Source organism: Habropoda laboriosa, unplaced genomic scaffold (genome assembly GCF_001263275.1).
Source record: "Habropoda laboriosa isolate 0110345459 unplaced genomic scaffold, ASM126327v1 scaffold30, whole genome shotgun sequence".
NCBI lineage: Eukaryota > Metazoa > Arthropoda > Insecta > Hymenoptera > Apidae > Habropoda > Habropoda laboriosa.
In genome coordinates this window covers 1484499-1510904 of record NW_017100178.1, presented here as the reverse complement: position 1 = coordinate 1510904, position 26406 = coordinate 1484499, and the positions used below count along the sequence as shown (strand labels likewise).

At 36.9% G+C, this 26406-nt stretch overlaps 1 protein-coding gene across 1 annotated transcript; it reads right to left on the bottom strand.

Annotated features, from left to right (window-relative positions):
• Positions 1 to 10500: 10500 nt before the first annotated feature.
• LOC108578934 (proton-coupled amino acid transporter-like protein CG1139) lies at positions 10501 to 24106 on the bottom strand. Its single transcript, XM_017942353.1, has 8 exons — positions 24094 to 24106; positions 16522 to 16627; positions 16384 to 16470; positions 16024 to 16296; positions 14163 to 14517; positions 13090 to 13268; positions 12834 to 13018; positions 10501 to 10793 (listed from the first exon to the last, which is right to left on the bottom strand). The coding sequence occupies exons 1-8, from the start codon at positions 24104 to 24106 to the stop codon at positions 10501 to 10503; spliced, it is 1491 nt and encodes a 496-aa protein (XP_017797842.1).
• Between the last annotated feature and the right edge of the window lie 2300 nt (positions 24107 to 26406).

Below are 26406 nucleotides of genomic sequence, written 5' to 3'. Positions count from 1 at the left end.
GCGCTCGTTCGTTTCCTCGCCGTTGTTCCAGGCGTCGTCACCTTCCTCCGTGTTCTTCGGCCACCTCCTCCGCCTCCTGCCCCAAGACGTCTGAATATGGCCAAATTTAAAGCTGCCCTTCTGTTATTGGAATTATTCTGCCTTGGATGTGTTATTCTGCAGGCGTTTGGGTTAATTCTGTTCACTTGCGTGTTTTGCTGATTTTCACTATGCAGAATGGTTTTGAGACGGTAATGGAATAAGCGTGACGTAGGATTATTCGTTTAGGGGGTTTAATCGTTCGCTTGTGTTCTAGAATGTGAAATGGAGTTTTGTTATTCTTGAATGTTTCGTTACTTACAGTATACACTACCGGCCAAATGTTTGGAACCACTGTGCATTGCAAGTTGCACAAAAGTTCCCCAAAAAAGTTAGCATTTATAACAATTTTCCAATGAATTTTTTATCATTCAAATCAATCGAAATGAGGTAAAGTGCTGTTGATCTCCACATTATCAATTTCAAATCAATAAGGAATTAGTAGCAGATTCAATACTAACATAAATTGGCAGGTGGCCGGTAGTGTATGTATACAGGGTGTTGCAGTTTTTTCCAACCAAACTTTGCCGGTATATTTTATGCAGATAAATAAGAAAAAAATGTTAGACAAGCATGGGTCGTGTAAAGCTTTATTAAAAAATTACTATAAAAATACGAAGTACGAAAGGCACAGCAACGGATTTTCAGTTACCGTAGAAAGTGAAAAGAGAAACGAGGACACCCTGTATATACACTTTTTTTTAAAGCGTAGAATAATTTCTGTCAATAACGAATGGCCAATAAGAGCAAAAATTTGTTTCCTTGGAAAGGAGTTGATGCAAACTCATGTACAAATTTATGTTACCAGTGAATACTAACGAAACAGTGGCACTTTACAATAGAACACAAAAATTTCATAGGACGAGTCAAAAATTTTGTTCTAATACGAAAACAGTTTCTCCTGTTATAGAGGTGCACCTACTATATACAGGGTGTTTCTTAACACATACGATCCACTTCTGCGATGGATGGGAGATACAAAAGCAATCAAAGAAATTCTTGTAATAGCCAACAGAATCTAAAATCCATCTTTTTCATTGCCACTTGTTTTCTACAACTTCTTCACATATGTATTACTCATCCAAACTTTAAACTAGCTTAAACCATTTTACCCTTATTGTTAAACACCAACCCCTCCAGCTTTAGGCAACAAGTGATATATAGAAACACAGTTTAGTATTTTGGGCAGTCTTTGTAAAACCGATGAACCTCGATCCTACATTAAATATCTTATTCTCCAAGTTGTCTTTTAGCATATAATCCCTCACCTGAACGGTATATTTGTGCGATGGTGTAAAAACTTGCATATCCGCGAGCCTCGGAAAAGTGTTAAATCCAAGATTTAATCCAATTAAATCCAAACTTTTCTTTAAGTTATAGCCATTTCTGTACTCCAGTAATGGTTAGTGAAAAACTGAGCTAGACAGTATAACTGAATTTTCTAAACTGTTTCTATACAATGCTCGATAACCCCTTGATATCTCTGGACTTTGACTATTCTGCTGTACGAGTGAGTCTAGTTTGTTCTCTTGGCAAGAGCATTTGGTGATTCATTAATTTGCTGTGCCTTACAAGTGATAATGAATAAATATTTAAACCAGGAAATGGTAGTCATGCATTTGACGTATGGACTTAACCGAATGTAATTTAGCCGAAGCAAGACCTCGATAGACGTCTGCTAGGTAAAAGAAATATTTCAAAGATTGCACGAAGTTGCACATTACTGGAGTATAAAAATGACTACGATAAATTATATGTATTTATATGAACCATTTTCATTGTCTTCCTATTCCCTTTTCACGGCTCCAGCGTGCCCCACATGTTAAGAAACGCCCAGTATATACGCGAAATTTCATAAATACTGGTTCCTTAGTATCGAAATTTTTTAGGACACCGATATAAAGATACCAGCTTTAAAATATTAGACACCCAATACCCAAATCTTCGTTAAATTTTCAAAGTTCAATTAAACTCTCTAGAAAATGTTTTTAATACATCATCTTCCAAAGAGATGCAAAAAAAACATATTCGACTTCTTCCAACTTCCGCAGCAAAAAGCTCCTTTAAGTAACCGTCTCTAAAACATACACTTTCAAATAGAATAGCCAGTGCAGAACAAAAAAATAAAGAAACATATTATCCACCACCTGCAAAGTAGATACCTATAATCCTCAAATGACGTTCGATATGAACCACACGAAAGATTCGAAAGCTCCGGCAGGAAACGATAGCGATTCTAGAGGAAGAGATAAATACCTGACGAACGAAGGAAGAGAGAGAGAGAGAGAGGAGCGATATCAAAGTAGGAGAAAGGGGTACAAGCCGTTTAGCGATATTTCACGGGGCTCTCGTTCGTAAGGGTTTCTAGCCGTGCACGGTATTACTGAAGGCAGTCTTGCAAACTCGAGATAAGGGGAGCCTGGTTCTCCGCTTCCGACAGTGTGAACGGGAGCTAAGGCTCTTCACCTTACCTTCGACTTCTCGTACGCGGCGGAAGAGAATATCCAGAGAAGAAAGTCACGAGCAAACCCCTTTTAGTTGCCACGCACTACTCTCTCCCCCAACCATCAATGAACTCGGTTAATATCCTCAGCTTATCCACCGTCGCCATTCATTTCTTTATCCACTTTGCTCCTTCTTCTGGCGAGCACTTCCCAATTTGACCGGTAATATTGCGATCTGTTGGTTTCTTCTAATATGATACGAGGTGTTTCGTGTGAAGTTGACGGAACAAATATATAGCGCACTAGTGAAATTTGTCAGGAGTCAAAGTAAACATGTTTCGAGTGATCTAACAAAGGAAATGACAGAAATAAGGCTCTATTGTCGTCAAATTCTGGTAACGGTCTACGCTTTCATCTGTGTTTTGCTTATATTTTTATTATTCTATTCGCTGGTTTCTTTCAATGATTACCGTTGGTGTTGTTTGCTTCATTCTGTGTCAGTTCCACGTTCTTGAAATTCGGCTACCCAATGGATCCGCGTTGGTCACGTAGGTTTCCGATACGTCAGGCACAGAAAAAAACTTAAAAAATTGAAAATGCTAGTTGGTATTTCTAATTTATCAGACAGCTGTCATATTCTTATTGTACAGATCCTAAAACAGAATGCTGTATACAAACTGTACTGCTATCCCATCGATTTTATAAAATGCAATGGTTAAGCTATACAGTAAATTCTCCACAAGTGTCAGTCCGCAAGGAACCTAAACCTGACACTTGTAGAGTCAGGGACTACGTTTTCGAGCCTCGCGCCCGCCTTTGTAGTTTGCCGAACGTAGACAAGGACAGCGAATAAAAGATAAGGATAAAACGTGAGTCGAGGCAACCAAGCGATTTAAATACCAACTTTTTTAATTTTACGTTTTTTTATCCCGAAATTTTTCTTAACATATTGATGAGATTTTTCTATGAAAATGACATAAAACACGACATAATTTGAACAACATTTACTTATTAACACGTTCACTGTCTGGCGTGACAGTGAATAAGTAAATGTTGTTCAAATTATATCGTGTTTGATATCATTTTCATCAGAAAAATCTCAGCAACATGTTAAAAAAAATTTCAGATGAAAAAAAGTAAAATTAAAGAAATTATATTTTCTATTATAAATTGTCGAGCCGTGAAATCTCGTAAAAGAAACCGAGTGGTGTAGCGTTACACGCTTGACTGACAACGAGCGTAGGACCATCTATACTGACACTTGTAGAGAATTTACTGTACTCTGTAATTCATACTCCATTCGTAAATTTTAGAAAGAAGGCAATAATTAAATTTTACTTTCCTTCGTTGCACATTCTTCCCTAATTTTCGGAAATTTACATTTTCTGGATAAATGTATCAGAAGTCGTATTATCCTTGCAACTGTGGTGTGCTAACAGTAGACAACTCTATACTCTGTTCAAAATGAGAGTAACCTCGCTTCGCGCATGGGCGTGCCTAAGGCAGGGCTAGAACCACTAGAACGTCCAAACCCCCACTTAACCGCCTACGTTTTTCTCCGTCTTACCCTCTGCTACGCTCTCTGTCCATGCGCAGAACGGACGAGAATCGGTCCGGAGCGAGGTTACTCTCATTTTGAACGACGTATAGTTACGTTTATGTATTGTGTACAGCCAGTCACAAAAATCTGCTGTCGTGGATTTAACCCCTTGTCTTATGCTCGGTTACATTGAACAAAATCTCTCGAGCAACTCAACATGAAAAGAGAATGTATAAAACGAGAGTAACCGGGATAAACGTAGTGTGTCAAGTAGGAACGATCGAGACCTATCACTTGGAAGGAATACCGTCTGCGTTACAATGAATCATTCAATCTCAAAAATTTCAATTCCCTCTTATTTTCATTTTACCTTTATGACCCACTCGCTAGTTGTACCAATTCAAATATGGTGGATTCTTGTAGGTGCTTTCAAAACTGATTACTGTTCAAATTAGTCCGATTTGTGTCGTGTTTGAACTCATTTCCACAGAGAGAACTTCGTTAATCCATTAGTCCTATTTTCATAAAGATATAACGAAAATAATAGAAATTGAAATTTTGGATACTGGCTAACTCATTGTAACACCTACTTCCACTGTACTCGTATTTATTCACTTTCCTTGTCGATGCCTTTAGGTTTGTTCAGTGCAGGTTTTCACTGAATGTTGAAGGAAAAGTAGGGATGGTTCAGTTCTATTTAACCAAGCACTACTGCAACAACGTGTCAGACTTGTGACACGTACTCAAAGTGGAACACAAGTAGTTACATTAGTAACAAAAGTTGATTTCAATTATTAATCATAAAGAAATGAGTGGATAGAATATTTAAAGTGCATTATAAGTAGTAACTAGTAAATAAAAAATCAGTTGAGAAATTTATTCACGTTAAAATTATTACATCTAATCTATCAACTATAATGCATACGAAATGTCAATAGCTTATGTCTGTTTGTTACCAAAACTTTATTACAAAAGAAACAGTATAACGTCAGTTTTGCACGTCTTTTCTAAAATAACATATTTTGAATTTCTATCTCCGGTGAATTTTGATGGTAAAACTGAAAAGCTAAAAAACAATTGTGAACCATTAGACACTTTTATAACGAGTACAATACACCTTCTTTTTTTTTTTTTGAATAATCACGGCGCACTTATTACGGGAACCTAAGGGAATCGATTCTATATAGTTGAAGAGCCGTCGCTCACGCTCGGGTAATTAGCGACCATTTAAGTGCACGTGCACTCAAACCTACGGCTAATCCCTGCAATTTTGCTCAAGGGATGGCCAGCGTTCGTACCAATTAAAAAGAAAAAACCTCAGGGACACCTTCTCGACGACTCGTTATTTACACCGCAAAAGGGGCGCACGTGCTCGTCCAATTCTGCGCTCATAATCCTCTCTTAATCACTTGGCTGTACGTTAACAGGTGCAAAGAAATTGTCTCCCTTTTTCTTGGTCATAGAAAGTTGGACCGTGTTCGATATTTTGTCTGCCAGTATACACGGGGGTTATTTCAAATTAGAATGTATTTAAGAGTATACATATATCAGCAAATAGAAATGCCTGCTAAAGAGGAAAAATTAATTCTCCGTAGGCAATCTGGGTCGTTGGTGACCCAAGCGAAACCTTACTCTTGTATTTCTTCGAAACGAATTTCCCCTTTTCATTGAAAAAGATTTTAAACATTTGCTTCCTCACTTAACGAACAATTGTGTAATGTAGTAGAGACTGTGATAAGTATCCTCGAACTTCTTCAGATTGTTTGAAAGAACAAAATAGTAAAATATTAGACTTGAACATAAACGACCCAGTTTGCCTGCGATAGGTTAAAGATCAAAATGCGTTTCAAATGCTAAGAGAATTTGACTTTTAAAGAATTTCGTGTAGATAGAATTCGTATTTGAACAGATTTTGTAATTTAATTCAGTTCGTTTGCGCTATTATAAACATATGAAATTATACACTGCTCAAAACAATTACAGTATCACATATCGCAGTCGGTGTTTTCCGTCAACGTGGCATGTAATTTCTCGAAAGTTTTTCGTAATAATAAACTTCGGTGTTAGAAGCTTTGTAAAGAAAAAGTGGCTGGGTGACTTAACAGTTGACTGCTGTCGATGAAGAGCAGAATGTGTAAAATAAAAGTAGTTTTGTGCATGCTGAAAAATTCATTATTCATTTCTGTTTAACGATTATCTTAATCTCTTCATGGACACTGATACATACATACACTACCGGCCACAAGTTTGGGACTTCACCTACCACTTTTGATCAATATTGAATCTGCTGCTAATTTTTTATAGATTTGAAGTTTATCTCAATTCTACTTCTTTCAATTGATTCGAACGATAAAAAATTCTCAATGTCGCTGACTCTTTTCTGGAAATTTTTGTGTAAATTGCAATGCTCGGTGATTCCAAACTTCTGGCCGGTAGTGTATGTACGCGTACGTTAGATTTTTTTGAAAAGTTCAATATTTGTGATAGAAGAAATATGAAAACCTAGTGAATTCTAGTATACATAATGTTCTAACAAGAAAAGCAGTTCAATTGCTATCGATTTAAAAGGAATAAAGTATAACTACATAAAAAATTAGATCATTTTTGCTCACTTTTAAAAATCGTTCTTGGAGAGGTTCTTAAACTCAATATTCTGCACAGTATCGTATAAATAACATGTCAATTACGAAGGCTATAACACTTGTTCTCTTCTTTTCGCTTAGATGGCGTAATTGAATTGTCCACAGTAACGATTCTCTAATTGTTTTGAGTAGTGTACTTTACACGGAGTTCTATTCAACTTAAACTATTTTCTCCAAATACACGTGTTACTGGTTAAGCATTAATTAAGCATCAAATTGAATTTATTAAATTTTTGTTATTTACGAGCATGCGTTTTTATACTAAAATTGGAAGAATTTCAAAAAGTGGAGTTAATCATTTTGCCTTCTGAGTGGCTCTATTAAGATGCTCTATTGAAAAGTCATCAGTCAAATGACAATTTGCACGACGCATAAATTCTGTACTAACGTAAATTGAACTATAATATGTTTAATTAAAAAGAAAAACAATTCTTCAAGTTTTTACCATTTCCGATATATTCTTAGGGCAAGTGTAACTCAAGCAATTCCATTTGCAAGAAATTTATCGTAAAATTACCTATTTATTGCGGGATCAGAAATATAAATAGATATTTATCAACAAAATATAAAAATAACTATGATACATTTGACTTTGACACACGCTTCTTCGATTCACGCCTCTCGACTTTTCCAAACACACTGTCCTTTCATCCCTCGCACGCCGTACTTTGTAGCCAGGCCCTTCGTAAGCCTCTTCTCGCCGGGGTTTCTCCTGTTGGGCCTGGCTATCGTCGCTCGTCGCCCGCTTTCTCTCTCATCCTCACAATTACGATACTACATTATTGTACTAAAAAATTGCATAGTCAAAGAAATATTTCCTGCCATCAACTCAATTTAAATTCATTTATGTAAGGCGCCGTGCGACGCGCCTAGGCAACGACCGCGGGACCCGAGCCGCAGGGGGCCCTAGACAAGGAGCAGCGCAGGCTGCACCCCCACCCCACGGCTTGTTGGGCCCAAACGGCCGAAGAAACGTATAAAACGGGAGAAAGGGCAGCGGCCCACATATTATGGTACCCAACCATCGACCAGCAAACCAACGTCGTTTTAAAAATCAGTTATTTAAGCTCTTGTAATTCTTTACTCTTACATTTATTATACTTCAAATATATTTAGAATAGCAGAGCTGTTTTATTATAAATGTACCATTTACAACAATAATCAAAATGATATTCTCTTCCAATCAAAGGCAAAATAATCATATTTCCTTCAATTAGACGAGCTCGTTTCTCATTAAATGTACAGATTTGAACGTTACGGTAGGTCGAAAATGAATATTCATACGAAGAATCGCTTCTTTGTATGTATCTACAATATTAATTACAAAAACTCGGTTATACTCTGTGCTTAAATATTCTCATTTCTCCTTTTCCACATGAAAACCAACATTTTTAGTCAATAAAATTCATACATGAACTTTTTCACAATGAGTTTACACTCATTCACGCGCTTACAATTTGCACTGAACACGAAAAATTCTGTCAACACACCCAACATATTTCTACAGTAAATATAATTACCGAAATCGGCCATTTAACAGAAATCACATCTAACATCATAAGAAACACAAATTAAAACTTCTACTCCTTCCATTAAAATATAATATAGGGTTTTCCAATAGCACGTTTCAGGATGTTTTTAGGTTGTGTTTTTCATAAATTATAAAATATTCAATATATATTTATAAAATATTTTTTAAGGTTATAATTGACAACTGTCATCCGTGATTTATTACAATTTCAGTCATGAAGCGATATACCTACAGTGCAATAATACCTTAAAGTAATAGAAATGAATTACGAAAATTCGTATTGGATAAAAAATAACTTTCGAAAAATTTTCGCTTTTTTCGGTCCACAAAATCGCTCAACTGAGCAACCAATTCGTAATTTAGTAAAGAAATTCGAAAAAACTGCAATTCGTAGCAATTGGACATTGCTGAGACTACCACATGATGAATATTAAATAAAAATTTGGCTCTACACGCTGACAGGACTCAATTGACACAGGAAACCAGCAGAACAAACACCAGATCCGTCACGTTATTCGTGAAATTGAACCGCATTTATGCTTAAATGCTCTCAGAAATTTTGAAAAAAAGAACATCTTCCTGTTACTGTTAAGGGAACCGTGGTAGCCATTTGGCCGATATTGTATCATATTTCACATAGAATTGTAATAAGCCGAAATTGATATTCAAGTAGAAAAACCGAAATTTTCTAAATTAAAGTACACTTTATTATAAAAAACATCCTACAGCTCTGATTCCGAAATCCTTTACAAATAACCCAATTTTCAGATCCATGGATCCCACCTAAATCGACTTTACTCCACCAATTACACCTACCCAACACCAATTCCATCAGCCCCGTCCCACCGAACGTTAACCCTCACCTTAACCCCAAACACGGTCTGACCCCAATCTATATCGTATCATTCCATTGAACTCATCAAAACGATCATCGAACGCTTCTCGAAACCCAGAAAGACCAAACGAATCCGGTCATTCCACGCTGCCACACCACCCGGTATATTCCCTGGTAATGAACGCAACCACCTTGAACTGGCAAACGGATGAACGGGCAGCCAGAGCCAGTCTGTAAGAGTGAGCTCGAGCTCAAGAGAGAGAGAGAGTGACGGAGGAACGGGTTACAGAGAGGGAGAGAACAAACGTTGAGGGGGTGGCTAGGGTAAGAGGGAGCCGAGAGACGTGGTGCTAGCCACTAAAAGGGGTTGTGTCCTCTCTCCGGTGCGACGGAAGCACCCTTCTGTGTCCCGCTTCGCCTCCTTTTCCCTTTTGCCCTCCGAGAGAGCTCCCACTCACGGCCAGCCGTTAACTCTGGCATTTGTACACGCGTATACACGCGTCCCTGCATCCAAATGCCTGTGCACGCGTGTCCTCGTCCTTCACGCGTATCTGATAAGCCATTGACGGCTGGATGATCTGACGCGATTATGCGTCGCTTTGTCGAGCTCCTTCTCTGTTGCCTTCTGCGAGCCTGGACCTCTTTCTCTCGTATTCTTTCTTTTCATTTTGTTGGAGGTTTCAGCGGGGACATGTTGGGACGGGTTTCACGGTGAGGAATATGGTTTAAAGGGTTATGGGGGATATCGTTTAATATGCAGGGTGGAGTGGTTGGTTTTGGAAAACTCATGCAGATATCTCTTTTCCAAATGTTTCTACCTGTGAAAATAAAAATTTAGTACGGCACTTTGGTTGTAGTTTCTGGTGTTGCAGCGTGTGAAATGTCTGTTTTAGAACGGAAAAAGAACTCTTGAAATGATGTGTTTACTTGCAACGAGAAGTTTGGGAGAGATACATTTTTCAAATTTGCAATTTGATATTGGTATGGATAATGAAATTGTCGCCATAATTGAAGTGTCAAGGGAAAGAAGGACGAGGGTCCATCTTTGCCTATTACGATATTTGAATACATATTGATGTATTTTTTATTATAGAATTCAATTTCGCACTTAAATACAAGTTACTGCCGTTTAAACAATAACAGTATATTTTTCTAAGTTTGGGTGTAAAGTAAGTGTTAATTAGTTCAACAATACTGGACAGCATAGGCCATCGATGTTTAAAGTTCGTTTTACTCCAGATAACATTAAGTGGACGCTCGTCCTTTTCCCTCTGTACTTTACAATTGCTTCTATTTTGTGTTAAATATTCAAAATATTAAAATATAGTAGTACATTTGAACAATATTATTCCAGAGTGATCTGTAGAAATTCTATAAACTCTGATGTCTGATAAGAAGTTAAATAGGTACGCTAAAGGAAGGAAGTTTTATCAATGAATTTTTCCCAAAGAGACATTCCACGTGTTATATTTGATAGAATACCTATGTCTGAAAAAGTCAATAATCAAGATTATGTTGACAACGATGGCACATATTGTAATAATAGACCCAAGGATCAACAGGAACATGCCCAGAATTAATTTCCACTTCAACCTCCCGTAATTTCCATAATGCAGTAAAATGTACAAGGTGACTGGAATAATGGTTGTTAAAAGCGATATGCAGATAGATCCAACTAGACTAATGAATAAATCAACTTTAGGAACTATTGCAGCCAACGCACCTGAAATTTTAGTTAGCATATTGTTAAATTGACATAGACAAGGAATATAGGAAGGACTTTGAAGATTGGAATGTGTTACAGTGCTTATTGTGTTATTAGAATCTTTAAATTTGAAAACTTTCTTAAATGAAAATGATTTTCAACGTACTAGATAATTACGTAAAAGCATCAAAATTTTCAGTTGCTCCGTAGATAATGTGGATAAAGTAAAAGAAATATGTCATTAATATTTCATCGATGTAAACTAATACATTCAAAATTTATTATATTTATTGCATTTAACTCTCTACTTTGCTTAATGATTTTAAATAATACGTCACAATACTAAGCAAAAATGTACACCTCAATTCAACTACTTCTCTCTGTACCCTGTAGCAACCATTGGAAAACTAACTTTAGCTCGTACAATTTAGCATGTCAAAGACAGAATACTTTTTTCAAACAAACTTTTACTTGTTCATATTTTACTAAAAAAATAATATTCTGTATTTATAGATCTTAATTTCAATTCTGAGCCAAAGTAAAAATAATTAGTATGTTAAATTTGAAAATAATTTTTGATTTCCTGTCATATGCCAGTTTTATTTTCTTTTTTTTTTTTTAAACATGAGAAACGAAATAATGGAAATAATTTCGGGATCCAGCCGCAACGTGTTAACATAATTTCTTTAAAAACAGCAAATATATAAAGTCCAGATAAATAAGAATAACATTAACCAAAAGGAAGAATTTTTTCATTTCTCAACTCTGGTCCATTTAGTCGGAAAGAATCAATCAAAAGATCAAGATTGAGCCCATCGAAGCGTCCCTTATTAGAACGATGAATACTTGTGCCAAGAGTTTCGTTACGGCCAGCCACGAGGGAAACTGGGCTATCTATACTAAATTTCGCGAAAGTAGATTCAGGAACTTTAGTAATATCTGAGCTCATGATGTACTGCAATCGGATCGATTGATCGATTCCGTGAACTTCCCTCGTGAGAAGGAGGAGATTCAATCCGTTGCAACCGATCAAAATTTCCCTCGAGCTTACCATGAAAAGAATGAAAGGGAAAGGTAAATGTATGGAAAAATAGAAAACGAAGAAAAAAGAAGTTTACAAATAAAATTGTTTGCTTATACTACACATTTTTATAAACAAAGAGGCGAAAGTGTGTAAGTAGTAATTTTTATGAAAAAAACAAACAAGAAATTATTTCGAACGAAACATTTGACACGCGAGAAATGTAGTTACAGAAGCACATAGGTGTTTAAGAAAATGCAGGAGAAATAACATTGTTCACACTATCGCTGTTCTTTTTCACTCAAAACGAAACAAGAAAAGCAAAGTTAAGAAGTATTTTGAGCAAAAATTATTCTTCTTACTACAATCGTTAGGTTTCCCCATAAGTAATAAAAGTACTGTAAAAACAATTAACAACGAAGCAGAAAAGTTTTAAAAAGAGACTAAATTATAAATGAAATACCAAAAAATAAGTAGCTGTTGTATCATAGAAAAAGAGAGAAATGTATTCGTGATGAATTATCTATACATATTGTTCAATTTCAAGCTTTTCAAAATGCGGAATATCTGACTACTTATAAGATGACCTAATACACATCATTGGTTTGCTAGAAGAGTGACACAACCGACAAAAGTAAATTTTTCAGGAAATCGATTTGACATCTTTTGTGGTAGAAAGTTGTTAACTACCCAACCATGTAGAAATAAAAATATTTCTCTTACAAATTAGCTAATACCTAGTCTTCAAGTTTTGAGGGTCTCTAATAAAACATTGATTATGTGTATTGCTTACTACTTAAAAAAAAAAAATATTTAAAATAGCCCTATTTTGAATTGTGACATTACCCTTGTTAAATAGTATAATTTTAGATTTAATTTTAGTGAAGCTCTTTCCGATAAAAATAGCTCCCTTTTAGAGCAATTCACGATTTTTGAGATGTGTTACTGCCCTAACAAACCTATGTAGGTGTTTTTCTTAAAAAACGAAGCGAGATGAGCAAAATTACAAAAACAAGAAAAGTTGTAAAAAACTGTACATGTGAGAGAAGTGATGGCTAAACGGACGATCAAATCCCATTGATACAGAGTTCCTGCGAAAGTTTCTTGTTCAATTGCTGGTGCAACGTATCCGTTGACTATGAGAATTATTGGCAAGTAGCATTGAAGCCCATACGTGAAATAGATCGATAGAGCTTGCATTATTAACGCTGCTAATGTTGCCCTAGCACAATAAGTAATAGAAATGTTTTATTTGTTTAATCACAGTATACCTACTACGAAGAAATTTTTTACGAGTCGTGTTCTGGATGGTTCCGTATGAAATTGCCGAAAGCGTTAGAGCCCCATTTCAAGTAACCAACAGCACCGACGAAAGTGTGCAGAAGAGTGATGTATAACATGCCTTGGTTTAGTACTCCGTACGATTTCGTGTAATTCCAGGGCGTTTTCATGTCGTGTTCTACAGCTAACGCCTGAAAGTAGTTATGAGTCGAAAAATTGCAATTAACATTAATCCTATAATACAATTCAGTGCTTTTTGAACATTGGACAAACATTCTTATTGTCGTGAAAACTTTCATATCTTGCAATGTTTTATGTGAGCGACTTCATTGTTGCTGCAACTTATAATTCCTGAAGAAGATATAGTTTCAGATGCTTAGTCAATGCTCTATGATATTTAACAAAAGTACGTAGAGATTTTAAGTTTTTCCTATCTTAGTTTTACTGTTCTGATTTTTGAATTGCAACGTTAGTAATAAATAAAAAGAAACACGAAACGTTGAAATCTCTTATGTCGTATAATACAGAAATTTCACTTCTAATAAATGAATTTAGAATAATATTTCCCTGCTTAGAAAAAGACACATTGTAAAGGATTTTTCAGTCCTAAAATATGCTCAAGTCTTTTCTGTACTAAAAAGAATTGAACATTGAATTAGGTTTTATTATTTACACGTAACATTTCTTAATTAAAATAATATAACGAACTATTTTATTTAAAAAAAAAACTAATTTCAACTGAAGTTGAAATAATTTACAATTTAGGTATCACTTCTCACATACACTACCGGCCAAAAGTTTGGAATCACCTCCCAATTTTCATCAGTACTGAATCTGCCACTAATTTTTCGTAGACTTGATATTGATACTGTGGAGATAAATAGCAATTTATCTCATATCTTTTAAAATTCGTTAAAATATTCTTAAAGCTACTGACTTTTTTCTGGGAATTTTTCTGTAACTTGCAATGCACAGTGATTCCAAAATTTTGGCCGGTAGTATAGTACTTGAATACACCAATTTTTCTTTTTAATGGAAAACATATGCATAAACAAGCAATACGATTTTCATAAATGGAAACTTACTATACCGGGAGAACTTAAGCTGAAGAAAGCTGTTCCAATGAATTTCGGGTACAGACTTGCTGCTGGACCTATGAGAATCCATTTATCGCCAATTCCATCATTCAACGCGAGCACTACACCTATCAATGCGCTACAAAAGAGCAACACGTTTCCAATAATGGAAACAATTGCGATATCGCTTAAATATTTCACCATATTTATTAGAAAGAACAATGGGAACAACATCAAAGCGTAGTATCCTTGATCGATTGTTCTATTTGCGTCGAAAGATTCCTGTATGGTTCCGCTTACAAACACAACGCACACTGCACCCACTCCTATGTAACACACTAGGATCGCTATGTCGATGAAATATCTGAAAAATTTCAGTCTTTTTTAGTGAATACGCTGTATTTTGAAAAAATATCTAGTCACATTTTATTTTAACCCTTTGATTACTATTGGCGCCTATAGGCGTGTTGAAAATTTACTGTACTGTTGGAGCCTTTTGGTGCACTTCCACCTTAATTTAACACGTTTCGTGCCGCGTGGGTCCCATACGCCCCACTCTGGACTTTCCGTTCAGGCCATTTGATATTTCGGCCTTCTCCTTCCGCTCATTTAAACTATGCAACCACGGCGATAATTTGTTAAAAGAAAATTTTTCCTTTGCTCTGTAGCGTATCTTAAACGTTACCTTTTCCTCGATAACAATGATTTCTGCAATCTTATAAATATTGGAAGACATATATAGGGTGGAAAGCAAAACTGTTAGTCTCGACAGCGTGGGGCGGAACGGAAAGTCACCGAAAATCGGTCCGGCACGGAACGTGTTAATACTTATTTTTATCCTTCACTTTTATCCTTGATTTAATAAACCGAATTTTAAAACGATACGGCCGAAATAAGAAATGTTGCAGCCGTGGTTAAAAATTTACCGCGAGTCACCCATGTTGCGCGTTCAAATCCGCCGTAGCGAAAGGGTTAATATAAAATGTGAAGAAGGCATCGTTGAACCAATTATAACATCTTCAATGTACACTGGCGTGCATAAGTATTAGGACGTCTGTTATGTTCATACAGATAGTATTTGTATGTGATTCGAATTACGTTTCTTTGCCAAAGTTAGTATCATACATCAGTCAAAATATGCAGGGTGTTCACGACATTAGTTTCCAATATTTTTCTCCTAAGTGGTAGATTTGTGAGAAAAATAGAAGAGGACAAAGTTTCGTTGCTTTTCGTACACAGCACGATGAACTCGATAGATATTTTAAATTTGCAATAATTTTTGTGTAATGACAATACCACGAATTGTTTCAAATTGACAACTATAGTTCCTTTTATATTATACGAAAGCGGTTGCCGAGACAAGTTCAAAAACTGACAGCAAAGTTCATTTTCGTAAATAAATTTCGTGACTATATGGAGCACAGTAAACGACACACAATTAGGGCTTTATTTTTACAACGGCACCTTAAATGGAAATAGATATTTAGAAATGTTATCTTATGTACTCGTTGCACTACGAAATTCCAGACTGAATCAGGATCTTAATAATGTTGTAACGACTGTTTAGGTTTATCTCACATTCGATAAGTGTTCCTGATACTTACAAATGGGAGTGTAAGTGCCAGAAGAGAAGATTTTCAGTGTAAACGAAAAACATGTGTTTACTAATTTTAGCACTTACGTCGTTTATCTTTTGAACGCTGTGGACTTACAGCGTTTACCAACTTTATAGATTTAGAGGAAATGTAGGTGGTAAAAGGTCTATCAGATTACTTAAATTTATTTGTACACTCTACTTGTAATATACTATTTTTGGCACTTACATCGTTTATCACTTCAACACATAAATTATAAATGTAAATTTACAAACGTGGCAACTGGCGCAGACAACCATGGTTTTCCGCTCTTCGCTGCCAAACTAGCGACAACAACCTCGTCGTAATTTAAAACTGGCTTCTCCGTTCGAACGCACATTCTATGATGAATCCTGAGTAAAATGTGCAGCGATACGGTAATTAACAATCCCATTAAAATCGTGCCGATTACTCCTACGATCAAACCAACACCGGCGTACGCGTTTGGTAGCGCGAACAGTCCTGTTCCAACTACGCTTTTCACTAAATTCATCAGAGATTTGACGTCGCTAAATTATACGAAAATATCCAAGTTATTACGGTGCACGTGCACGTGTCATAGAGAGTTTTGGAGATGATTAAAGAAATGATTGTACGAGATTGGTTTTACAGGCGCGCGATCAGCGTAAGGATCGTAAGAATCATCATTGTTTATTTCTGATTGAGCTGCTCCTCTTCTGGACCTAACAGTACGATACAAAATGAAATTCATGTATGATAAGTTAAAGGCTTACAGTAATTGTTGCATTAAATGCACAGGTCCATTTAACAACGGTTTGTAAAGCAATTCTAAAGGAAGTACGCTGAACTTGTCTGATTTGTCATATACGTTTCTCAGCACTAAAAAGTGGTAAATGTTTGTGAGTAATTGGAGGGATTGATTGGAGTACTATTAGGCTGATTCGTTTAATTCTTTTTCATACTAGAAAGCATGAATGAAAAATTGAAAATTATCGGAAATATGACGTCCACGTGTAACGGCGTGAAATGGTTATTTTGGCGCCGCCTCAAACGGCGAGCATGATTCAGCCCGTGCTAGTAATTAACCCTTTCGCAACTAACGCCGGTTATATCCGACATCCGCTAAATGCTTCACACTGGCAAGCGCCGGTTATATCCGGCATCAGCTAAATGCTTCACACTGACAAGCGCCGGTTATATCCGGCATCCACTAAGCGCGTCGCCTCAACAACTCAAAGTGAAGATTTATTTTAAAATGCAGAACAAAGCCTCAACAACGTTCCCTTAAGTCCTCTGCTGTTCCAACGAAATCCTCTAAGATTTGAAAAAACGCGAGACACTCTTAATGCGTATGGTGTGCACTAATGGCACGACGACCCGTTCGTTAGTGGCGTACTGATGGCTAGTTCCGCCGTCGCGAAAGGGTTAAAAATAAATATTTACGATTTCTTAATATATTTTGGAATCGTAGTTTTCGGTTCACGAAACGGAAGTCTAAATTTAATACAAAATAAACACGTGTATGCTTCTTTCAAAGCTAACAATAATTTAGGGACCTCAGTTGGGTAAATATTTCTTACGTACTTTAGCGAGTACTGTATGTCTGTAAATTGTTAAGAATATACGACTTCTTTGCCCTTATAAAGAATGTAGAGAAACTAAATGTAGTAAGTTAATGAAACTGACGAGTTTGATACAGTTTTGCCCTTTGTTAAAATAAAACAGTATTTAAATAGACATTTCAGAACGATTTAAGAGAAATAAAAATAACTTGATATACCTGCATAGATTAATCAACAACGGTAGAAAAGCTAACAAAATTTTTGTTGCATTCGTAAAAGCATTTACATGCCTGAAATTGCACATATGGAATCATTAGTGTACTTATAAAAATGTTTCCTACATATAGATTAATTATTTATCACAGCATCGTTAAGAAAATGAAATCTTTGTCTTTCACAAACTTATAACACTAAACTACCAAAATTTCTTTTGGTCCTACGGATCTTTCCTTTACGTTACATATGTACATATATGCGTTACTGTTATAGGTTATACATTTTTTCTAACCACAGAATCTAGATGTGGAATAAAAAACACAAGATTTCGCAAATTTAATTCAACTAATCAATCCAAAATATTTACAGCACAACTTACATTTAAAATCCAAAGTTGGCCTGAATGACCAATTTCCTTCGAAAAATATCTACACGCACAAACACCTCTGAATACATCTATTAACGAAAGCACTGCCAAGTAGGGATCGATTACTCGCGGCTAAACGGCCAGAACTTAATCCAAATTGCCTCAGGCGACGCAACACCTTGCGTTCAAACATTCGAACCTCCGAGAAAGACATTATTCCTAAAGAAGAGTGACACGAAACAGCCAACACCAACCATTGATACCTTCAACGGGACCGTGTCAAATTGGTCGACAATCGTTCCAAACGATTCGTTGCGCCCGCCTTTTTTCTCACGGGCGACTGCGGCCGATTGGCCGACATTAACATGAATTTCTCGCGCAACTAATTTCCAGCAAGGCTCAGGACATCGTCGAAAGAGAGAATAAGGCTGGATACCCGATTCACCGACCCCGGTATTGTGATCCTCTCGCTTGGCTGGACCGAGCTGACCGACTTAGCGGTAACGCGAGTTCAGTTACGGAGATTTTCCCGGGGGATTTAACGCCTCGCGGCTCCTCACGGATTGGATAAAAGGGATCATCGGCATGAGCTTGAACCGTGAATCGTGGTTAAGGCCACGACGACAAACCGCTTTCTTTTCACCGGGGAAAACCTGACAGGGAACGGTGAACGGAGACTCTTTGCGTCAGCACATCGCCACGAGGATCCTCTTTCGAAATTACCTTGTCTTGCCTGGCGGTGGTGTGAACCCGGGGTCAATATTGACTTTAAGCAGAGATTTGCCGGTGGATACGCGTTCGGCGGTGTTTTTGTTTGATTTCGATTTTAGGGGTTGATAAGGATAGATCGATTTTAGCTGAAACTGTAAGATAGATTTCAATTTTTGATTAGATAGAGTTACTTCGGAAAATATTCAGACATTAACGAAACAACCATTAAACACGACGCAGTTAAAAATGTTCATAATATTAAGATATTATGATTATTATTCATTTTTGCTAAATGTCCCGAATATACACTACCGGCCAAACGTTTGGAATCACCTCCCACTTTTGATCAATATTAAATCTGCTGCTAATTTTTCATAGATTTGAAGTTTATCTCAATTCTACTTTTATCAATTTATCTCATATCAATTGATTCGAATGATCAAAAATTCTCAAAGTCGCTGACATTTTTCTGGAAATTGCAACGCCCAGTGATTCCAAACTTTTGGCCGTTAGTATATGTGTAACGTAGTAATTGGAAATAATTTCGATTAATTTGTATTACAATTTCATATACGAAGATGCATTAATTTAACAATATGCAATTCTAGAGACAGCGAATAACGTTTCACAACGAGAAAGAGTCAACTCAGTTCTTTATAATTAACCGAAATAAATCACTGGAAAGATACGTTTATATAGTATTCGAATATCCTTAGGACTAACTGTATGTGGATTATACGTATAGAATTGAAAATTATACAGATATATTAGGTCGTTCCATAAGTTCGTGCCGAGAACGAAAAATAATTTAAGGAAAATTCAAGGAAATACTACAGCGACGACATAATGGTATTACTAAAAAAATAGAAAAAAGTTGTGGAACGAGAAGGCGCTTACGTTTTTTTTTTGTCAAATGTAAACGTTCGTTGGAAGCATCGATCTGAATTTTTAAATTCGGCACGAACTTATGGGATGACCTAATATTTAATTATACTTTGCTCGTAAGAAGCAGTTTATGCCAAAAATAAATTGCATTTGTTGAAAAAAATGTACAGGGTGCCTTCGAAAATGTAGAATATGTTTTCATACGAAGATTCATTTCCGAATAAATCGATATTAATTTCATGAACATATTTCAGTTTGTATTAAATTTATCGACAAAAAGAAAAAAGAGAATTTCTTTAACACTTCGTAGAATAAATCTTTATAAAATTAGAATCTTAAGTCAATTTAAGCAATCTTTAAAACGTTTATTTGTCAATTAACAATTGAAAATTAAAATCAGAAAAAGTTTGTTTTATATGTTGAAAACGATTACTGGTACATTGTATACATATATTTACACAAAAATTAATAAATAAATCAATTTTGTCAATTCGATCAAACTTTGTCAGTAGGTACGTTCTATGGGTATAAGTGAAATAAAAGTCGTTTGAAACTTTGTTAAAAAGTTATAACAAAAATACGAAACACGAACTTGCGGTTACTACGATACAAGACAAGAATGGCACTGGTAGAAGTTGAACGCCTTCAGCGACCTCAGATCGTAAATGCAGCTCGCATAAGCAGAGTACGTAGTGTTTACAGTGACTCCCACTAATATTCCGACACTCTAGAGCAATATAACGTTTTTAAAATTGATCGTAACTAAATCTTAAGATTTATTACAATTGTAGGCCGAAAGTCGTCAAATGGTCTGATTTTCACAATTTTTAACCGTTTGTAGCTCGTAGCAACATTAACCGATTTCGCTGAAATGTTCAGCATGTGTATAATTGACATAAGTCTACGAAAGGTATTTCTTAAATTTTCATTTCGGGTTCAAATAAAAAAAATTGTTAAATGTGATCTTTACAATTTTCTTCGCGATTCCCACAAATTGCAATTTTTTTTTTCAATTTTTTGCACACATCATCTAGTATACATTTCCTTCTAATTTCTCGAAAACATTCAAGTCGTTAGGTTGAATTTAAAAAAAGTTATACCGTTCTATAGAGTGTCCGAATATTAGTGGGAGTCACTGTACTTACATATCGCTGATCTATTCCTATTTTATATCATATTAACCGCACATCCGTTACCGCCCCCTTCGTATTACTGTTAATACTTTTTAATAAATCTTCAAACGACCTATGCCTATACAACAGTATTTTTCTTGCTGATGCCCATAAAACATATTGGCAAATTTTGATCGCAAAAAAACTGGGACATCTTGTATAGCGTTCTGTGATGCCCGGTTTGCGCCAATTCCTCGGAACTAGGAGCAGATATTGGGGTATCGCTGAATTAAAACACTTAAGGATCGTCGTTGCGTAGAAACAGAGCTTTATTTGACGGAGATTTTGACGTTACGTGACGTGCGCGTGGTAAAACTGAGAATGAACGCGGAAATGGAGAAAATAGGGCTATTTAAGGGTTCTGGGAAGATGGACTTTGGGCTGTGACTATGCAGGTGAGTTGGAAGGTGAAGAGTCCAGTATGAGTAAAGGTGAAAGTGGGTGACTCGTTGTAAGTACAGATAAAACTAAGGACTAAGGAGGAAAATATTTGAGGGTGTAACAGTTCGAATAGTCGCTATTTTCATTCAAAGGATTAAGAATCATTTACTCTGAAGTATCACACCCGTCTCATCTAATCAATACTAAATGCACCATATTCTTAAACAATCTTTTCTTCATCCGCCACTTCACCTAACATATCAACACTTGGGTCTCCTCTTTTCAACTCCTATTTCCTCGTACAACAGCATAAAACAAAAAAAGTCCCAAAACAAGCACAAACCCATTGAAACTTCCTCGTCCAATACCAATTATTTAAAAACGAAGGAGTACTAAAAAGAAGCTTTCACAGCCGGTAGAAGCAGTCCACCAGCAACGGACGCCATTGACACGAATCGTACAGAATACAAACGGACAGGGTAGCAGTTAGCCGTCCTGTGTCATAGAAACGAGAACGAAGGTATACGCACGCAATGGCCGTGCACGCGCGATCAGGGAGAGGGAGACGATAATGTTCGGGGCGACGTCCCGTAGCGCTAGACTGTGACTAAATCCGCGGTGCCCATGCAGTGTTTACACTCGAGATGATGCCTCCTAATGCTAATACGCGGCCTGGGCCAGTGCAGCGTGGCCTCTCCTCCGGTTTCTTAATGCTCAATCGCAATCCAATGAAAAGTATATGAATGGCAAGCGATTATCAAGTCGAGCGGGCGCCCTCAATGTGTCCGCCGAGGCGTCCGCGGCAACCCTGCTGCGTTAACCGACGTCGAATCAGGACCAAATGGTACGAATTCGTCGCTTTTCCCTCTCTTTTGACCTGGCTCCCTCCGCTCTGGTCCCATTGGTCCCTCCTTTCGTACGCTTTTCACTCCCCTTTCTCGCCGATTCGTTCTCTGTCTTTTTCGTTCTCCTCTTCTCTTTCTTTCCCCCCCATTTTTTTTTTTTTTGCGGATTCAAACGATTACACCGGCGGCCTTTCGAAGGGATTCGCCACGAAGCACGTGGTCGGATTTCCGGCTGACTCGCCGCTTAGAATCGGGTCAAAGAGCAATAAACGGTGTAATTACCATTGTTGGCAAACGTGGTCGAACGAAGGAGGAGAAGAAGGCAGTGACATTGAGATCGAACACGATTCGAAGGATTTCGAAAAGTGCGATGTTGAAGAGCGAAGTATCGAAAGGTTGATTTTTAATTACAGGGTGTCTGCAAATTTGCGCCATTTGAAATGGCTACCACACGGTAGTTGATACGAAGAAAATGTAACAACGTATTCCTTATCATAGTTCAAGCTTCTTAATGGGCTAAAGGGGGCTTTTTCCCTCTGTCCCTCGAATAATGACAAACGGAAAAACACCGAAAGTGTCTAGCAAGTGTCTGAAACTTTCGATGATCGAGTTTGACAAATGTACTCTACTTCTCAAATGTCACAGTTCATGTTCAAATCATAGCACCGAACCTGAGTGGCCTTCCTTCCCATAGTTTAGAAATGATCAAACAACGTTCGAGGACTGCGCCTTCAAGCTTCTTAATGGGCTAAAGGGGGCTTTTTCCCTCTGTCCCTCGAATAATGACAAACGGAAAAACACCGAAAGTGTCTAGCAAGTGTCTGAAACTTTCGATGATCGAGTTTGACAAATGTACTCTACTTCTCAAATGTCACAGTTCATGTTCAAATCATAGCACCGAACCTGAGTGGCCTTCCTTCCCATAGTTTAGAAATGATCAGGCAACGTTCGAGGACTGCGCCTGGATTTTCTTCACTTCAACGATCTTTCCCTTGTTGGACGTAGATAGCTTCACCTATGTTCTACAATTTTACACGTGTTCTAAAAGTGAGCCAAGGATGTAATAACAGGTCAGACATCGCATAAACAAATAATGTTACTTCATGATAGCACTCTGCTTACTCCGTGATAGATCTTGTTAGTGCGTGATATGGTCACTTATTTAGTATTGCAGTTATTTTAACATCCAAATTTGATAAACCGCTGGTCATGAAAATTTGTCTTTTCGCTGCAGTACGGTTGTGAAGAAATGTGATGATCCTAGCGGCTCGGCGCAGATGTATTTAGGTAGAAACGTGTTCAAAGAAACAATCAAGAAAACAATTCGTTTTGTCAGTACCTAATGACAGTCAGATGTCTGAGACATAAGGAAACATTATTTCTTCATTTTTTCTTAACACATTAAGGACCGCTAAGAAATCTATAAGACATATGCCTAGGACCGCACTAAAATCCTCATTACTTTTTTATTTACGAAGCAATTTTTGCGAAACTTTCAGAAATTGTAAAATAGGATGCATCTTAGGTATTATTGAAAAAAAATTATGTTTTTTAATAATTATCATAACTTTTTTACTTAAAAAATAAATTTTTACGAAATTTTTAGAAATTGTAAAATAGGATGTATTTTAGGCAATTATTAAAAAAAATTGGTTTTTAATAATTATCATAAAATTTTATTTAAAAATCAATTTTACCAAAGTTTCTAGTACTTTTTTAAAGTATGATATTGCGTGAAAGATTTTTCTCTATGAAGAGGAACCATACAAAATTTACATATATATCTTGATTCGCTTCGAAGACGAAGACTATTCGAATCACCAAAATGGAATGCAACGTGTCGAATTTTCTCTGAGACTAAGCTGTTTTTATTTCGGGTTCGTGCATTTATACAGTCTTTCATAGCTTGACCTGTTTCCACCAATGGGATTGATCTCTTCGGTGTGGATGAGACGAAAACGGTTAATACATTGACTATTGATGTAAACACTTAAATGGACAAAGTAGATACAATGTATCAAAGTAATTGACATCTAAAGACAACGTGGCGGTCCTTAATGTGTTAAATAGTACAATAAGAAACGCGGGCTCACGCACAAACAGAAAAAATTTAGTTACTTTTCATAAGCAAAATTAACACTGATGCTTTTCGGTATAATAATCTTAAGATGAAGTCTTGTTAAAGCGTCTTTTCACCATCACTTACCTGAATCGTTCATGTTCTATTTATCTTCTAAAACGCGTGTAATGCATAAACAAGCAATCGTCCACGTCTAACACGGAAAATTACACGAATAATGCTCTCCTGAAACAAAAACGCTTTCCCACTTCATCGAACTAACTTCAACTGGACTGATTGTTTCACCGCAACATAAACTAGAACACCAACACTATGGGCTTATTACTGTTTCTTAATTAAATCGTGTTTGGCAACTTTGTGTTAGAGATGAATGAAAAAGTATCATGGACTAACAAGGGAATATCGTTAACCCTTTTAAAACTTGGCAAGTTTTTAGGGGACGTTAATAAAACTATCGGACAATTTGTTTTTGCTACTTTTTAGTTCTTCAGAATGAAAATAGGGTGTGTTTCGAAACCTATAGTAGATATAACAAAATTGTTACGAAGAAAATGTAATAATTTTTTATGAAATTGTTAACAATTTATTCATCCCCTGGCTACCTTTATTTTCAAAAATTTGTATCTTCTTGCCAGGTCATAAAACGTGTACAATTTCATTATAAGTACGTGTACATACTAACTTATCTGACAACGTAGCCTACTTTGATAATTTTTACTTTTTCAGTCAGCGCTCTGAGATTTGTGAATAAATCATAGATTTATACCAATTACTTCAGAAAGGACTTCTTATAATTTTCTTATTAAACGAGTTAATAAAAATGTAAAATAAAGGATTAGAACGATTACACTTCGAACGATGCGTTATCTAATATACGAGATGTTCTCACCCTGAAAGAGCAAAATGTAGAAAAAAAGAAAAGCTGCAAAGTTCAAAATAAAATCACAGTTTTCGGAATATCGAAGTTTCCTTTTAAGCGGACTCTATAATGTGCATGATTTATCTGAGAACACTTGAATATCTCGAAAAATGTGGCTGACACGGAAAAGTGTTTGAGACAAAAATTGTAGGGTACCAAGGAGCACGTATGATGTCTGTATTTATTTGACCCTGCGACGAGCTTGAAAAGATCTATGAAGTTTACGGTTAAATTTTTATTACATATTCTTGTAGTATATATGACGATTCTTTACGGTCATAACCCAACAAACAACCTGCATACCCAATAAACACCATTAACCTTCTCCACCCTTCAAAAACAAGCAAATAAAAAGAAGAGTGAAAAAATTCATAATTCTACCTGTAAGAGTGCATTGAAACGCGTGTCCGTTCACAAGTCTCATTCGTCAGCAGGCAACGTGTACGCCGCACTTTTCCGTGTCGATGGTCTTTCAAAATGGCCGCAAAAACTTCCTTTCGCCCCCAGTAGCATTTTATCCGTCGCCGGGAGCAAAGCAACATTTTGACATGAGGTATTTATCGGGAATCGAGATTTGCTGAAACGGAAAGCAAAACAGAGGCGGCCAGTTTCGGGACTCGTTGAAAAAAATCCGCTGTCCACGGAGGTTCTTGCCACTGACGTTTTTGGTTACGTGCAACAAGCTCCTCTAGCGGGGCGGCAGGCCGGGGAGGGAAAAAGAGAGAGAGAGAGAGAGAGGAGAGTCGAAAGGCCCGGGGCTCGACGCAACGAAACTGTTCCACCGAGCGATTCTGTTTGCCGACACGCACGCTCGCTGAGAAGGATCGTTTTTCGGAGTCACTGATTCGAATCGCGTGCTTCTGCCCGATTCCGATGTCCTGGAGGGCGCTTGAAAATTTTGCACGTGCCACTGTAAAAATCGGGTCGAGCAGCGGAGAGCTGAACGGGGGACGAGAGAGGTAGAAAGAGTGAGAGAGCGTGTGTAAAAGAAAGAGAGAGAGGGGGTTGGGCATCAAGGTAAATGGTAAGCAAGCACTCATCCTCGAACGGCTGCCCGCTGGCCTGTCACAGATTTCCCCCGTGGAAAATTGGTCATGCGTTTGGACGCTTACGGTGAACGGCTTGTAAACTGCGCGGAGATGTTGTTTCTTCGGATTATAGGATCGTTCGAAGGTGTAAGATGGGTAAATGTGCGGATGAACTGGTTTGTTTTCGAAAAGATGCAAAATAGTGAATAATTGAGGAGATGTTAGATTTGTATCGATGAATTAACCTCTAGGGTACTACACGACACTATAATGGTTTCCCGCTAGGTGATCTTTTAGGACAAGATGCCATTATAGTAGCTCTCTTCTTTATCTCGCATTGGAAGCCGTATACAGGGTGTCATGTAATTGGTGGTACAACTGGGAAGAGGGTGATTCTACGTGAAAAAATAAGTTAAAAATAGAAAAATAAAATTTTTTCATATGAGACTGTTTTTGAAAAGAATCCACTTTAAATATCTGCCTGGTACGGAT